This window comes from Prionailurus bengalensis, chromosome B2, assembly GCF_016509475.1.
Source record: "Prionailurus bengalensis isolate Pbe53 chromosome B2, Fcat_Pben_1.1_paternal_pri, whole genome shotgun sequence".
NCBI lineage: Eukaryota > Metazoa > Chordata > Mammalia > Carnivora > Felidae > Prionailurus > Prionailurus bengalensis.
Genome location: NC_057349.1, coordinates 48,047,938 through 48,065,871, shown reverse-complemented (window position 1 = coordinate 48,065,871; position 17,934 = coordinate 48,047,938). Strand labels below are relative to the sequence as shown.

The 17,934-nt window shown below is 44.5% G+C and overlaps 1 protein-coding gene across 4 annotated transcripts in view; it reads right to left on the bottom strand.

Annotated features, from left to right (window-relative positions):
* Positions 1-630: 630 nt before the first annotated feature.
* TFAP2B (transcription factor AP-2 beta) overlaps positions 631-17,934 on the bottom strand; it is a 30,523-nt gene continuing 13,219 nt past the window's right edge. Inside the window, exons 5-10 of one of the 4 annotated variants that reach the window (XM_043591637.1) lie at positions 12,722-12,941; positions 10,957-11,075; positions 8,395-8,536; positions 5,285-5,544; positions 4,163-4,225; positions 631-2,955 (exon numbers count right to left, since the gene is read on the bottom strand). In XM_043591637.1, the coding sequence (XP_043447572.1) occupies positions 4,164-4,225; positions 5,285-5,544; positions 8,395-8,536; positions 10,957-11,075; positions 12,722-12,941 (803 nt within the window). In that variant the 3' untranslated portion in view covers positions 631-2,955; position 4,163. Of the gene's footprint in view, positions 5,545-8,394; positions 8,537-10,956; positions 11,076-12,721; positions 12,942-17,934 lie in introns of all 4 variants that reach the window. The other 3 variants (XR_006298948.1, XM_043591640.1, XM_043591639.1) reach the window with 3 other exon arrangements.

Here is a 17,934-nt window from a genome sequence, read left to right as displayed (position 1 = left end):
TTGATGTTGGAAAGGACCCTAGGAGACCCACATTTTTCAGATAAAGACCTTGAGGTCCAAAGAGAAACAGTGACTTGTCCAGACTGTGTAACATCTTGGATGACTTTACGTTCCTTGCCTGAGGGAAGACACCCTAGCCTTGGGATGAAATACAGATTGAGAAGATGTTTGATCACTGCAGCCCATTAGGGCTGGGCTGCAGCCCATTAACCCAAATGAGAAAAACTCTGGCTTCTCTAGGCAGCCTCTGAGCCCAAGGTAAGAACTAACTTCCTAAGACAACTATGCCTTTTTCCTCCTCTGGGTCAAAGGAGCTGTTCCTCATTTGTTTATGGAGGGCTTTGCACAGCTGGTGAGGTCAGGGTTGGGTTCAATCCTGAAATAAGACAGTTAACTCCTCCAAATCCCAAGGTGTCGGGTGCAGGAGCCCATACCTGGCCCTGTGGGCATCTCCTGTGCCATTTCCTCCAAGGAACACCATGCCAGAATGCTATCCCATTAGCAGTGGGAGGGGAGCATCATCTTTGACTTGTAACCAGAGCCCTTTAGTTACTGGGACACAGAGTGTTTTAGTTGCCTGGGAAGTAAATTTGACGCCTCATTTTTTAAAGGGCAAAATAAACCAAGAGATGCAGTTAACATGAGCTTTTATTGCAAATCTAGTTCGAAATAAGAGAGAAGAGTGTCAACTTGGAATTAAGAAAATAAAAAACACCTCCTAGTGAAAACAAAGTGTCAGTTTTTCTAAGAAGCAAAATTTATTGTATTTATGCTGTAACGAAAACATTGCCTGTGTTTCAAGTGAGAGGGGACAAAAAGAAAAAAAAATTCTTGGCTATACTTTTTCTGTCTGTAGAATTAAACAATGTCCATATTCAAGAAACTGAAGATGAAAACACAACAAAAACACAACAGTCTTTTTATTTGTGTAAATCAGATCAACACTGGACAATAAACCAATTTCTACCCATTACCATAACAGCTCGTCTATAAAGAACAGAAAAATTCAGATAGGATTCTACCTAGGGGCAAGCTATTTTTTTGGGTTTTTTTTTTTTACTTTTTTTTTTAACCACCCATTCACAGAGGTATAGATTCACAGATAAATAATTCCAAACTACTTGCCATATTTACACATTCCCATTAAATTAAGCATAAATAAATATATACAAACTTAACATGGATACCCTCCAGAGCTCTTCTTCTGAAGAGCCAATAGATTGATATTTCTCGATTGTGTGGCAAAAACAATGTTAGTGAATTAGAGACCAACTCAACAGTGGAGTCAATTTTGGCATTTAAAGAATAGTGTTCATTCCACCTTTTGAAAGAAAACAAAAATGAATTTTGATATTTCTTCTTACTCTTCTTTCTTTCTTTCTTTCTCTTTTTTACCCCGATAATTTAACATATATTGGCACAGGAGGGGAAACACTGTTTGGGCTCTTGAGGCAACATCAGATGGTTTAAGGTTATTATTTCCTTTCCACATAATGTATTACGCATACAGGATATCAGGTGTGATGACAAATTCTCTATAAACACTCTAAGTAAGGAGTTGCCCTTTTAAGTAAGGCTTTGTACCAGAGGAACAGTGTGTAGATAAGTCCGAGGCTTCAGGTTTTCCATTCAACCAAAGTTTTCATAGGATATGAAATAATTGCTTGAGAGAAAGTGGTTTCCTTGGCCAAAGAAAATAAAACAGCCAGGTCTTTGAAAGCCTCTTCGGTTCTTTATGTGGGGGTGGAGAAAGCTAAGGATGTGGAGCCAGAGAGAAGGAAAGAAAATGGAAGATAATTTTGGGGGTGGGGGTGGTGTGAGAAAGTTACTTTCCCAGTTTAGGGGAAAAATTAAAGATCGTTTTGATGGTGGAATACTTTCCTGGACAGCTCCCCCGCCGTTTTTTTGTTTTGTTTTGTTTTGTTTTTGTTTTTGTTGGTTTTGTTTTGTTTCTCCCCTGAGACCCATAATACCTGTAAGGGGAGGCCGGGTCGGACAGAGAATGGTCAGGCGACCTCTGGAACCTCCAAAGGAACTTGCAGAGTGGAAAGTGTGAAGGCAACGCTGCCACATCCTGACTCCTTTTTTCTATCTTTAGCTATGTTGGTTTGGGACTGAGCGTTTGGGAGGGGGGCACGCGGCTGTCTAAAGAGTGCAGGGGTGGAGGAAGAGCTGCAACTCACCTGTTTGGTTTGAAAACAAAGCTCAGAAGAGCTTGTTTTAAACGTTTCCCTTGACTTAAAAGGCAAACTCTTGCGTTAATCCTACTGTTTATTGATTTATGGGCCCAAGGAAACCAAATCTTTTAATAACTCAATTATCAGATAAACGTAGCGGGCCTGGCTAACGAAAGCAAAGGGGTGGGGGTCGTACCTAAAAAGGAGAAGGGAGGGAGGGAGAGGGGGCAGTGAGCTCTCTCCACGCGGGGAGGGGGGCAGGGGAGGCGCGCAAGGGGCTCTACTTAGCGGGGGCGCAGAGGAACACACGAATGAGGGTGAAGGGAGTTGAAGGGGGTCTGCATAGCCAAATAGCACGATTCCTATCCCATCACCCGCCTTTAGGAGCGTGAGGAGGGGGAGAGTTTTCATCCTGGCAAAGGCGGGGGAAGCTTCCGATTCCCTGGACATTTCTAGGCCACTTGCCTCGGGGGAGCAAGTGCCCGGAGCGGCCGCTGGTAGCAAAGGGCAAAGGCAGCGCTGAGACCCCTCCCCGCCTGCTGCCCGCGTGGCGCCGCCCCATTACCTACTGGAGAATGGGGCTTTCTCGGTCGCCTTAGCCCTTAGGGTGAGACCGAGAGCGAAAAGGGCCCGCGCGGCCCGCGGCCCCTCCAGCGGCTGATTCTATGTCCTCAACACGACTGGGCGTCAGTGGCCCACACGCTCTCAGGACCTGCACAGTAAGAGCAAGGCGCGTCCATCGCGTCTCTCGAACGTCACACGCGTGGGGCGCGTTGCCCTGCAAGGAAAGGAGACGATGGTTTTCAGTGTGGTTTCTCCTGGCCTTTTGCAACCAGAATACATACAATGCAAGCGGCCAGGCCCTCGGACAAAGGCGCAGGCTTCTGAGCTGGGGAGAGATGGAATGTCTACACCCTCCATAGGGGTTAGTTCCCGGCCTTTGTATTTCACCCGGTCTGGGGCTGAGCCCTGCACACCCAAAGGTCCCCAAAGGAGCTAGCGGTAGCTGGGCTGGGGGGTGACAGTAACCGTTGCTTGGACCTTCCAGGTGACCTAAAACCTGCTCCCTAACTCCCTTCCCCATGAAAGTGTCAGCGCAAAGCTCTCAGCAGGTGCCTAAAGCCCAATCCTCCAACCTACCCCTCCCCCCCAGGCCAAAGCCCTTTGGGGCGGCAGAACTGAGAGTCCCAGAGGATTCTGTGAATCCTGAAGAACAGACATCTGGATCTTTAACTTCCAGGGATGTTGCAAAGGTCCTAAGGTCTACTTTGTATAAAGAGGTGCGTGTATCAACACTAAATTTAGACTACTGGGGGTGGATTTCCCCACTGCTTTTGGGAGAGTGGGGACAATAGGTTCCAGATTTATTTTCACCATAATGCCCAGATGAAGCCCAAGAAAGGAGCTGGGCTGCCAGAATGAGACACAGTAAATGCATGAAACTTTATCCACTGGGAATAATAGTCCCAGGGTATACAGACGGTAAAATTCAAAGCTGAAATACATCTCCTTTCACTTTGCATTCATTATTTTGCCATCATATGCCAAAACGAGTGCACGTCTTGGGGGGGGCGGTGATGCCTCATTCAGAAAGCATCTTGTAGAAAACAATTGTTGCTGAAACACGGAAGCTTGCACCACCCTCTTGCCCAGGACCACTCGAAAAGCTGCTTCCTTACCCACTAAAACAGCAATCACCAAAGAGCCCAAGGAAATGGAATCTATTTCAAAGGCAGGGCAATATTGCTAAAATATTGGACTCCACGAATCCTTACTTTTCTCCCCTAAAATTCATTTTCAGCTCCCCCCCTCCCCTGGAATTCCGTGTTGAGGTATCTGTTAGCAACTAGACTCAAAGCTGCTTCAATTTCTTATTGGCCACTTTCTAAATTATTCCCTTTGAGCTTCTTTAAAGAAGTGCACCTGCAGAATTCTGACACACAGGCTTTGATTAAAAAAGGATCGGATTTTTTTTTTCTCTGTACCTTATAGATTGTGTAGGAAGCCCAAGTCCTCTTTGAAGAAGCTCATAAACCATGCGGGCAAAGCTTTGGAAAACAGAAGAGAATGAAATGGTACATACCCCTCCGAAGGAATTACATACTAATCAACGTATTCATATTGTGCTTTTTTTTTTTTTTTTACTATTGTTCTTAAAATTGGTAGATGACACAAACATAACAAATGCAAGATTCTCTGTATGCAGGTGCTGGCAAGGCTGGGAATTAGTAACATTTCTGAAAGGAACTGATGATGAGTCTGAATCAACTTATTGATCCGGATTTTCCTCAGCCGCAGGAGCCTCTCTGCTCGGCGGGCCCGCACAAGCGGCAGCCACCGCCGGCACCACGGCGGGCCTCCCGCCCCGCCCGCCCTCGCCCTCCCCGAAGGGTGCCAACGGGAGCTAGGCACCGGTGAGTTAACAACGCAGGGCGCAGGGCGGGGCGGGGGTAACCGAGGGGCAAACGCAAAGGGGCTAACCACACTCATGTTCATCCCGGAAAATTCCCGTGACAGCTTGAGGGAGGGAGGGCAACATAGAAAAGGGTGGTTGGGAGAGGGGTGAGGTGAGGGGCAAGGGCGGGGACTGCGAGAGTTTCCTAAAAAAATATTAAAAATTAAAAAGTTCGTGCGTCTCAGTCAACCAACTCTCAAAGCACTGACACCAACAATGTTTCTCCGATTTTCTTCCAATAAGTTAGCGTTTTCTCATGTTTAGTCTTATGTTTATTTTTCCAAAGGGGGAAAATCATGGTTTTCTTTTATTATCAGTATTACTAAGCTCGAAAGAACCGAAGTGGAAAATCCGGACGTTTGTCTCCAAGTGTATCTTGAAATAGACACTGAGAACCGATATTGTTGCTCCGTTGTAAGCCTCAGTTTTTTTTTTAAAGTTATTTAGCTCTTTTTTTTAAAATTTGATTGTATGTGTATTCTACCTAATATAATTAATTCTTCCAAAGCCAATCCAACATTTTAAAGCTAAAATTAAATTTTTTTTCTGTTTTCCTTTTGTATTTAAAACATTTTTCTTTCTTTCTTTCTTTCTTTTTTTTTTTTAATTTTTCATTTCCTGTGTTTCTCCTCCTTGTCGCCAGTTTTACTACCTGGGCCTTCCCCAGACGTGTGCCTGTTAGTGGTGGTGTTGTTCAAGAACATCTTGTCCATGCCTTTGAGCGCCTCGGTGAGATAGTTCTGCAGGGCCGTGAGTGCGGCGCAAATGGCCGGGGCTCCGAAGCCGTGCGTGATGAGGCTGAAGTGCGTGAGGCAGCTCTGGATCCCCGGCTCCAGGATAGGGCTAGGTCTGCTGTTCCCGATTGGCGTCCGGTCCTGCGCCAGCAGATCCGTAAATTCTTTACAAAGTTGCCTGCAAAGAGGTGGGAGAGGAATAAAAAATCACTATCGGTGTCGTTGTCATTGGCATTAGAAAGGAGACGCGCACACTAGCCCAGAGGCGCCGGGTCACCATAGAGCCGGAGAGCGAGGCTAATGCGGACGATTCCGCTCTGTTTCCCTTCACGGCACTCTCCCTTCTAGAGCAGCTGGGACGAGAAGGAAAGCGGGGGTGGGGAAGTTATGCACCCCTTACAGCCCAAAGCCTTGCCTTTCTCCCCACATCCAGTCTTTCCTCCTTCATTCCAGGACCGCCTAAACCCTGCTTGGGAAATCTGCTAGGCTTTAGTGTTTGATCTTTACTATTCAGTCATTTTTGGCTCTTACCTGGCAGATTTTTTTTTTTTAAGCCCTTTCCCCCTTCTCTCCTCTGCCTCTCTAACCTCTTGATGATCAGACTCAAAAAGCCCTGAAAGATTTAGGCCCCTAAACCACAAGCCCGTCCCTGGCACAGAAGCAGATTGCCAGAGACTTGCATGGCCCAGGGCAAGCAACTGTTTATTCCAGGACAGAATGCTGATTCCATTCAAAGCAAAAATCTGTTTACCTGCAGTATTTGGGAAGGAAGGTATTTTCCCCCCTTTCCCTTTCTTTTAAGTACAGGCTACTGAAAATCTTTGTACAACAGGATTGTTGTCAATATAAAAGGATTCCTACATTGTTTAAATAAAACCTACAGGTAGGTGGGTAAGACACTGGGGAGGGTAGACTTTTATTTGTTGAAGGTTTTTATTTCCTCAGGGCAACTACAATTTAGAGGAAACTCTCAGCCTTAGAAATACTGTGTGCCTACGAATTGAGCTTATTTGAGAAATTTTTAATATAGGAGATGGACAAGAGGCTTAATATAGGATGGTTTTAGCCCAGAAGGTCCAATGGCATGGCATCCCAAAGGCCACGACCTTTCACAGACTGGCAAACTTCTCCTGTCAACCTGCTTCCACCAGTCCATGGGTCTATACAACTCCAGTCCCAGTCCCTCCCCACCCCCCACCCTCACCTCCAGTGTGGCCTGACGCTTGGCAACACGTGGCCTGGCCAACAGGTGAACAAGGCAGTTACCCAGAGGCCCTTATCAGTGACCCTGGGGCATCCTTTGCCAGGGGGATTACTCTCAGGAAGAGTAATGGCTAAACAAGACAGAGACTACGTCCCCCACCCCCACCTGCAGCAGGTGAAAAGGTTTTAGTTTTAAGGCTGGTGGTTAGATAATACTGACAGGCATCTCTCTACCCTCTCTCTACTGGTTACTCCATTCAAAATGCACACCTACATCCTCACAACCAGGAAGAAATAGGTTACGGTGGTGCTGACGGTGCTGAAGTAAATAGGGCAGTTCTTAGGCACCTCAGAAGCACCTGTGGGGCTCAGATGCATGTATCCATGCCTCTACCCCATGATTCCAATTCAGAGGGCCTGGGGCTAGGTCCACAAGTAAATACCTTGGAAAAGCTCCCCAGATGATTCTGATACTCACCCCAGGTTAAGAAGTGCTGTCCTAAGTGAAGCCACAGGGCTTCAAGGAGTGATGGGGTGGAGGAAGTTACAAGGATTCCTTCGGGAAATAAGAGTTGGTGGGTGAAATCCTATTATCTAATTTATACACTTTAGTTTTATTTTCCCCCAAAGTGCATTTACTCTTTTATAAAGCACCAACAGGTCCCCCACCACCAGACAGCAGGGCAAGGGGTAGGAGGGCAACAGATCCATTATACTGCTAGCTGGTACATCAGAAGAAAAACTTTGAAAAACAGGACGAGAGCCAAGTTCTGATCATAGAAAGAGATGGTTAAAGTCTGTCCTTAAGTTTGTACTCATTACCAAAGTGCCAAAAAAGAAATTCTGAACTGGGGGGAACAAATGCTCAGAGTCAAACATTCTAAATCTTCAAAGCCCAAAGCAGGGTCTGTAAGCAATTAAAGTTCTGGGACATTAATATTTTTTGACCCTGCGGAAAGGGGCAATCAAATTCCAATCACGTCTCAAAAACATCTGGACAAATTTGAGCAAATGATTTTTCAGCCTTCCATATATTTCTTTAAATTACGCTGTCAACGGAACAAACTGCGTCCTCCAGCACTAAATAAATGAGCGCCGCTGTTTGGGCCGAGCCTTGGAGAGAAACGTGCGGACGCGCACAGCGCCGCCCACTGCAGGCCTGAGCCGGCCATAAAACACCAACAATATGACACCGAAGCCAAAGACAGGAGTAAATCAAATAAATAGAAAACCCACTGTAAAAGTTCAAATGAGCTCTAGACCTAAATTTAGCCAGAGATTTACTATTTTCCCCTCTGGAATTGTAGTAAATTTTACGTCTGTGGAAGATGCCAAACAGCAACGTTGGAAAGAGAATAATTAGAGCTGCGGGTGGAGATGGGTACACGTGGGTGACATATAGACATCCTGAGTGTGCCTATGACTGGAGATGTGAAACCAGGAAGAAATGTGCACCTAGGGATCCAGGGAAGATCTGGATCCAGGAAAGACCCAGAAAAGTCCTGCCTGGGATCCCCAGGGTTGGGAATAAGAACTGTAAAAAGCCTGGATTCATAATAATAAAGCCATTCTCCCCAAGAAACTTGGTAATAGAGGAGATCAAGACAAACCCACAGCCCTTAATCAACTTGCGCGGGGGGGGGGGGGGGGGGGGGTAGGGTGGAGCTGGGAGGGCATCCTAGTCAGCAATCCACAGGCTGCAAAAGCTACTTGGACCACTGAGTTGCTTCCCAGCCCCACAAATGAGGTCTGCATTGTCCTCCCAAGCGAGGGGAAGCAGCAGGGTGGGAGTCAGAGAGGAGGGCTAAGGGTCTGGGATACTCACTTTGTAGCGAGCAGCATATTCTTTCGGGAGTGCAGGTCACTGGGGTCCGTGTGCTGCCGGTTCAAATACTCAGAAACAGCTTTAGCAGGAAACTCTGTTTCGCAAATATACCCAAAATCCCGAGCTAAGTGAACAGCTTCTCCTGAAAAGAGGAGAGTAGAGGTAATAATCAGCACCTAGTCCCTGATCATCTAGGACAGGAGACAGTCCCTGGTCAACTGTTGTTATTTATAGAAGAGGCCAGCTGTTGGGGGCAAAAGCAAGGGTGAGACTGATGCCCAGATAAAAAGGATTCTCGGGGCGCCTGGGTGGCGCAGTCGGTTAAGCGTCCGACTTCAGCCAGGTCACGATCTCGCGGTCTGTGAGTTCCAGCCCCGCATCAGGCTCTGGGCTGATGGCTCAGAGCCTGGAGCCTGTTTCTGATTCTGTGTCTCCCTCTCTCTCTGCCCCTCCCCCGTTCATGCTCTGTCTCTCTCTGTCCCCAAAATAAATAAACGTTGAAAAAAAAAATTTAAAAAAAAAAGGATTCTCAAGCCATAAAGTTGATGGAATAAACTTTGCTCCTGCTGCTCTTTCCAGCCTCTCTCTGATGATCCTTTTAGCCAAGTCCTAGCTAGACATCCCCTGAAAAGCTTTGGGTCTCCTACACACCATGCTTTCACTTAAGGGCAGATATATTCAGGAGCCACCTTACAATTGCACCTAGACAGTTGGCTAGACATTCAAGCCAGATTTCCCCCTTCCCTTTTTAAAAAGCACCCGTTATACCTGCTTTAAATAAAGTTTAAAAGTATTCCTATCTTTTGTGTTATCTTTTTTATTTCCTATAATTGCATTAGGAAAAAATATCTTATTAATAACAAATATATACAAACAATTCCACGTGTGAACATGTCCACATATATTAAAGAAATATATAAGGAATGAGTGTTTCTGTCCAACAATGAAATATGTATTCTTTGTCAGTTCCCTGATAGATTTCAGGTCTCTCCTCAGAGGTTCCTGTCATCATTCTCCTACTCAAGAACTTTCTACTGCAGAAAGATGACATAACAACTATAGAAAACCTGGACATCTGAGTCCTCAGCTTATGTGGAAGACCTTTCAAATAAAACACGAATAGCCCTTCATGCACAGCCTTAGGTGTTCCAGGGAAGATCCTGAATATGGTAAAGAGATATGGTGAATTATCCCATAGCTATGTGATTTTTAAGGAGCATGACTTACTTTTAATCATCATTATCATAGTAACAACAAAAGACTTCAGGCATGGTGCTTACAACGATCCAGATCCATAAAACTGAAAATTGCCAACTAACTATTGTAACTTCAGTAGTTTTACAGTTTCCTTCCTTCTACACCCAAATTCAAGTCTTAGGCAGAGATAACCTTGACTGCTTTTTAAAATGAGGATTGTGATACTAACAAATCCCTGAAGGGCAAAAACTAAACCCCCCAGGCTGAGAATCAATGCTAATCAGTGTGATCTGGAAATTTGGTGACTGCTTCCCCAGAGGGTAAGTTTGGGCCAGGCAACTCAGCCTTAAAGATGGCAAAGTGCAATGCCTGTAAATGTGATGACTTTATGGTTGCTGCTTACATATTCTAAGATCTCCTCCAAAAACCAATTCCCCACAGGAGTGTCATAATATCACATCCATAAAAATAGAAAAAAAAAACAAGACCAACATGTTAGACTCTAGAGAAAATTCTATAACTTCCTTCATTAAGACCATCTGGCTGTATTTCCTATCCCTTCCCTGTCCCACAAATTAACTGCAGATCCTCTTGTTCTCAACTGTGTAGAAGTTCCTGTTTATTACATACCATTAATATACATACCATTACCATAAATATCATCCCCAACCCCAAAATGATGAGCAAATTAGAATGTGCCTGTCATAATTATGGCTCTTTAATTCACAATTGATGAATCTACACTGAAGATCATACGTGACTCCCCTCCATGTTTCCTCAGCACCACCCTGCACCCTGTTTTCTCCTAGGCGTCATTGGCCTTATTAAGCCATATTTCAATAATAATAATAAGTCCCAGGTAATCAGCAGGAGATAGAACCCTGGGAGTGGCATGAGTTTTAAAATAACCATTAGGGGTCAGGAGTGCAATAATAGTTTCCTTATGAAAAAAGACAATGTGCTTTCTACTACTGACGATTCAGAGGTAGAACCTGGGAAGGAGAGGAATATAAAATGGATTGCTGCTTACAGAGTTACTCTTGCGAGAATTCATACAGAGGGAGTTTCACACACTGTCTCCTGCACATGGTGGTACAAGTGACCTCTGCACTGCCTTAGAGTCTGGACCTGAGCACTCTCCAGAGCTTAGGCACTCTTGCACATGTCCTTTGGCCTCTCTACAATTGCCAGTTCCCTCTAAGTAAAAGGACCTTTGAACTTCTCTCAGGCAGCCTCTTGACATTCGACTCATAAGGGCACAACAATTGCAGTGATTTCCAGTTAATCATGAAACGTGTAAAATGTCAGCCTTCAGCCAACAGTTAAACTCAGCCACTTCGTGAAATGGCCACACGTCTTGCTTACCTTCCACCAGGGAGGTGAGTAACGTGACATTTGCTGCTTTGCGCCTGCCCGCGGGTAAATTCAAACCGATTTTTTCTAGCCTTTCTCGCAAAGATCTCCCCCCATTTTTCGATTTGGCTCTGAAATTGCAAGAATTAACATTCTGATTAACCTCAGAGTATTCCTGAAACAAAGTTTAGACTTAGCAATCTAAAGCCCAGTGGAGCTTGAAGAGGTTTTAACTTGAGGTTAGCACATTTTCCCCCTTTCCTTGTGGTTATTTGCTGATAGTCTGCTGAGGTTTGCTTAATTTCTGCAATACAGAGCATAAAAAAATTGAGTCTTTTTTTTTTTATCTCATGAGAAAATAAAATGATACCAGATGGGAATAATTAGGATGTAGGTTGTGGGTCCAGAAAAGGTAGAAGTTGCACATGCAAACACACAAGCTCTTTCCTTGTAATGGAGCCAGTTGGTAAGCAGAAACTGGGCAAGCGCTACCTTGCCGAAAAGAAGGAAAGAACTGGGTGGTTCAGAGAGAAGGCACTAGCTGAAACAGGTGGGCCTTTCGAGGAAGGAAGGGGTCAAGAATTGCTGTAAGATGGAGTTGGGTTAAAAGGGGAAGGAAGACTGAAACATGAAACCAACATGATGATGGTAATCGCAATAGCAGTTAAACTAACACTTTAGGGAGTTTAGTTATGCGATAAGCACTGTATATTGATTATCTCACTTAATCTCATAGCAAGTTTTATACACACACACTCAATGCCCAGGGGGTGAATGAAAGAAACTTCCACACTCCAGGACTCAAAGGACTCACTTGGAGAGCACAGCAAAAGGATTCAAAGTGAGAAAAATCCATGAGTCACCCCCTTACTTCCTCCCTCTTCTCTCCTTGTATGTGCTAAAGTCTTGGCAAAAATACAAGAAAAAACCCAGTTACTCTGACCTCTCTGGTGGTACAGTTCACACAGCGACTTTTAGGAAAGAAAGGGACTTTCAACCCCCCAAATAGGCCAGCTTGAAAAGTTCGTCTCCTACAGCGTCACCTTCCTATCAGAGACACTACCAAAGTGTCCTCTGTCCAGGCACTGGCAGAGAATCTGGGGAGAGGTTTTAAAATCTTAAGATAAAAGCCACCTCTTCCTCCATTTTTCACAAGGAATCCATGAAATGTCTTCCTCCAATATTGAGGACCATTTGAATGCCCCCACGGGATAACTTTTATATTCCATTGTAATTATTGGCGGTGTTCTTACTGAAGACAAGAGGTCGCAAGTCTAGTGCAGAATTTTTCAAGCCGAGGGAACAATGCTTTGGTGGCTACTGACCGATTTAGTCGGCCGCCAAACATACTTTAAAACAAAACAGAGAAGTATCACAGTACGATACTGCTACAAAGTGGTTTATTCCATGAAACGTCTGTTTTAGATAAGCGTGTGTCGGTTCTGAGTTTCACTCAGGCTACAGAACGCCCTCGAAGTGTCCCGGGGCTGGGAAGGAGTCCCGCGCCAGGCACACGACAGGGAAAGTGGGAGGCTCCCTCCACCGATCGCAGCGGGAGGGCGAGGCGGCGCGCGCTGGCGGCGCGTGGGTCCCGGGGCGGCGGCGTTTGCGCGCGCTGCCCTCAGCACGTGGCGGCCGTAGCTCTCTGCACGCGCAGCCGGGGGGGAGGGGGCCGCGCTCTGGACGCCCAGTTGCTAGGCAACTGCGCCGGGCTGTATGTTGGTTTCCGGGAGAGCCCTCTTCCTTCACCCCATAATAACCGATTTGGGGGTTTTACCTTCTGAGGACGCCGCCGAGGAGAGACGCATTGAGGCATTCGGGGGGCGAAAGCCGTCTCTGAACTTCTCCCACAGTTACTTTGTACTTTGAAGTTGAACTGAGCAGAGACAAACGGCCCGGGACCGAGCAAAATACCTCGCCGGTGTTGACGGACATGCCTCCCAGGAAGCCATCTTTATTCATCATCAGAGAAGTCACAGATTTGGGAGGAACCGGAACTAGGGAGAAAAAAAATATGCCATAAAGGTGACCGGGTTTCGATCCTGGTGACCGGCTGATAGAATGTGTCGGTGCGTGCGCAGGGGCGAGGCCACAGGACAGGCGCCAAGTGGAAAGCTGGAGGAGGAAGTGTTTGTTCCAGTGGGGCTGCGGTGCGTTCAGAGCACTGTGTACAAACAAATGGAAAAGCCATCACTCCTCTGGAAACTTACCCCATGTGTGTAGCTATGAGTGCCCCCTTGCCACAGTCCCGCTTACTATACAAAATCAAAACAGACAGCCCAGAGTTTGAATTATGCTGTGAAACCCGGCAAATCCTATTCCACCATGTGCTAGCTTGTGACCTTAGATAGCTCAGTGAACCTCTCTGAATCCTAGATTCCTCATCCATCCCCTAAGGATAATAATCATATTTGGTGCTGAAGCCTGGGAGTGATTACATTATCAATGATATAAAATGGTAATACCAATGTTCTGTATGAGAACCCCTCCCTCCTTTCTTATTGGACTCAAATCTATGGTCATCACTGGAGAGCATTGGAGAGTGGGCTCTTTCAGACACTGTGCTCAAGAACAGCCAAGTAATACCATTAAGCTTGGGCTCGAAAGAGCTGCTCATTTCTGTAAAAGTGGATCTCATTCTTTCCTACATCATAACAACATATCCATTTAGAAATGAACCCAAATGCTCCTCTCCAGTGAAAGCAATTCCACAGTGACATGAATTTTGTTTACAAATTAACTAAAGCACCGGCTGGTGATTGTTTGGAGCAGTTATGATTTACAACAGGTGCCCTGATCAATCAACCAATCACTCTAATTCATGTGAGCGGAGGTCTTGCCTTGCCCCAGTTGTTTCATTTCGGCAAGTAATTGATAACAAACCGCACTCAAGGTATGTTTTATGCAGAAGTTAATAAGAGCTGACAGCTGGTTGCCACTGCTACCCAGGCGCATTCAGTCTCTCCAGCCTGTGTTTCTGTTTAATTGTGTTTCAGTGTCATCTGCACCTCAGGAAGAGGCGGGGCTCAGTAGAACCAAAGGGCTGGGAATGAGGAACAATGAATGGTCAATCTCCCAATTCCCGGGCAGTCTTGCTCCCTTGGACTTCTACACTGCTGAAGCTCATTTTCTTTCTGCAGGCTCTAGAAGCCACAGGGCAGGTGACTTTTCCTGGCTTGCCTTACACCTTAGCTTCTTCCAATGGGATATGAAGCCCCCAAATCTTCAAACAATATTTGTTGATCACCAGTTCAGGGGATTTATTGAAACATGCATCTGGCATGAAAAAGAAGGCTCCTATTCCTTCTCTTTAATAAAGATTATGTCTTATCCTATCATCCTGGTAGGGGAAGACATGCTCTTTCCACCATCCAGAGCCTAAAACTCTACATGTCAAACAAGTTGTACAACTTCTCTTGTATAGAATAACCAACAGTGAGTATTTTTGTAACAGCTTATTCTCTCTACTACAGATTCCAGCATTCAGACTTCCATGATTGTTTGGAGACTCCTGAAAGCCAGGTTGGTCCCAAATCTCTTATTTATTAGGAATTGCAGTTTGGCCCTTTACAAACATCTCATGGAAAAGGATTTTCCTAGGAGAATGGATGGAGGTCCTGGAGCATTTCCTTTTGCTACTCCTTAGATGTTTTAGTATTTCTGGATCTGCAGAGTTCAAGGCCCTGTCTCAGAACAGGTGAGTGATGTTAGGTAACAGAGTGGATCTTCTGCACTGTCCTGGTTGGGGGGGAGGGGGGGCGGCTACAGACCATGTTTTCTTCTTTCTGATTCCCCTCATCACATTCTCATATTCCCTTTTGAGAGTGAACCAATGAAAAGTCACAGTGTGAGTATTAATTACATTTGAGTAAAATACGGAGTTAAAGTCATTTAAAAGACAGTGATTTTGGTGAGAACACCCTGTCATTTAATTCCCTTACACAACATCCACATCTAATTTGATCTGTCTTATTCTTCACAGCACTCTTGATTTCCATATTTCAGATTTGTATTCAAGAACTATAAACAAATAATTTACAATCATGGGAATTAGCTTCAAGTAACCTTGGAGAAACTTTTCTCCAAAATATAGATATAATTTTGTAATTTTAACATGGTATGAACTATAGAAATAAGTTGTAAAAAATCTCATCCTTGACATCAGCAATATTTTCATATTTAAATACTATTTGGAAAGAATATTTTAACAGAAAATAAACCTCACTATAGAATATTTTAACAGAAGAAAAAACCTTACTAAGTTGAAAATAGTAAGTTCATTTCCCGTTTCCCATACTGAACAACCAATACCCCTTAGGATTGGAATTTTACCTGCTTCTCAGAGTCCCAGTTTTAGATGTCTCTAAAAGCCAAGCCTTTAGAGACACTTTATAACCTGCCCTCTAATTTCACTATTGTTAATTGCCTGATTTACCTGACAAGAGCCATTTCCTTTGGGGAATGTATAGTGTTCTCTTCCGTTCCATGGACTGTACCTTTCCTCAAATGCATTATCACCTAAATATCACCAATCCAGTCAGCTTCTGTCAACACATTGATGTCCTCTTTTGTTGTTGTTCCCCCCGTCCCCCAAAGATGCAAGCCATTTGAGCAGATATGCTTCAGGTTATAGTTCCATTTTCTAATTTATTTTTTTATGTTTATTTATTTTTGAGAGAGAGACAGACAGAGTGGGAGTGGGAGAAGGGCAGAGAGAGAGGGAGACACAGAATCTGAAGCAGGCTCCAGGCTCTGAGCTGTCAGCATAGAGCCCAACACAGGGCTTGAACTCAGGAACCTTGAGATCATAACTTGAGCTGAAGTCGGACACTTAACTAACTGAACCACCCAGGTGCCCTTCCATTTTCTAATTTAAGTATAAATCATGTTCCTACCCTCTACTCTCTCATCTTCAGGTTCTAACCCTCTCCCACTCTGACCTTAATCTTGGTATCTTAGACTATACCCTACACATTTCTTGTCCTAACTTTCCTTTGAATCCCTAGCAGTGTTATCTAACTTCCCCTCCACTTTCACACCTGCTTAGCTCAGCTGATTAACCCCATATTTTATTCTCTTTGTCTTTTCCCTTCTGCTTTCCTCCAGCTTATCAATAAACCCAGAGAGCAACAGGACCCGGTTGATTTGTTAGTAATTATGAGCACACTGTTCCTGCTCATGGAACCCAGAGATGACTAAGATAGGTTTAAAGCGACAGCAGGAAATGGTAAGGAAATGGAGCATAGCAAAACTCAGCGTGAAGCTTTCAGTTCTTTACATGTTTACAATTTTCTGTGCATACATTAAAACTGGTTGTTTTTTTTTTTTTTCCTATTCAGTTCTCAGTTGCATATCATGGCCAACTTCTGCATGTAACATCCACAAAACTTGCTCCATTCCTTTTTTCCTGGCATTATATTAGGGAGAAGAAAAAAGGTTTAAACCCAATCAGTATTTCATTAGAGTGACTGGAGTTTTATTTAAGGAGAGAGGAAGGAAAACTGATTACAGAAAATATTATTCATTAGTGGACTATAGAGAACCAAAGTGTTAATAGACTAGCTCTTAATGTGTATTTTTTAAACTTAACTATGAAACCGTAGCCTTGAGATCTCTGTGTTTGACTGCAAACAGACCCTTTGTGGGTCTGATCTGCTGGTGGGGAAGAAAGGAAGAAATGAACCCATCTAATGGATTCAAAGGTAAGTCCCTCTGAAAGGTACTCAGACTTAAATATGTAAGCTACACCAGGAAGCCAACAAGAGGTTGAATACTGCCTGAAATAAGTACTTCTTACCAGCAGAGCACCCTTTTCTTTTTATACTTGCATTGTCTCTCATCTACCTGAGGGCTAAATATTATTTCACATGGATATACAGCACATCTATAAATGTGAGCACTGAAATCCTGGAAAGAAAAATAAAAGGATTCTCACAAAGAAATCTGGCATATAAAGAACTACAAACATCCAGTGTTAGCATCCTTTAGGGGCAAAGTCTAAGAAGCTATAAACTGAATGGGTCCCATCACTTACTTGGTGTGTGGGACCTTGGGAAAGTCATTTATCTTCTCTTGATCTCAGTTCCCCCCTCCTCCCCACTGGTGGTGGAGGGTAGGAGTTGGAGAAGAGTGTCTGAGCTTTCCAACTTTGAAATTCTGTGAACTCTTGGGGCACCTGGATGGTTCAGTCAGTTAAGCATCTGACTTTGGCTCAGGTCGTGATCTCACAGGTTTGTGAGTTTGAGCCCCGCGTCAGGCTCTGTGCTAATAACTCAGAGCCTGGAGCTTGCTTCGGATTCTGTACCTCCCTCTCTCTCTGCCCTTCCCCTACTCACTCTCTCTGTCTCTCAAAAATAAATAAAAATTTTAAAAAATTCTGTGAACTCTGATTACTCCCTGGGTGGCTGGAATGTATCTCAGAGTCTTGAGTTGAATAAATACCTATTGGGATCCAAGTCAGCTCTGGAAATGTGAACCTCTTCCTTTGAGGGGAAACTCAAACCCTTTCAGAGGCTCTGACATAACTCTCGGTGCTTTTTTACCTTCTAGGTCAGAAGGAAGAATCCCAACATTGTAATTGAAATTGGCAATTTCTTCCTACCTCCCCCCCCAAAGAAAATCCACACCAAATCAAAGTGTTTATATGGGGAAGGGGCCAGAACTAATGGGGAAAAAAGTGGGAAAGAACTGAGGTTGAACTGAAACTAACCAAACAGGATATCCCCAAGACCAATGAAAATGCCCCACAGTCACATTTGAACCTTGGACTCCAGCCACACTAGCCTTTCCAAGAAATCCCAGCATATTTTCTGCTCTCTAAGGTGTCAAACCTATTGCATTTTGGCCTCTGAATGCACCAAACACTTCTTCTTAAAGCCTAGGTGAGCCTTTTTTAGTTAGGCTATAGGATGGTGGCAGTGATCATTTATATTAGCTGGGCACCAACGCAGCCCCTCCCCGGCCCAGAATCCTAATCTTAATGGAACTGAG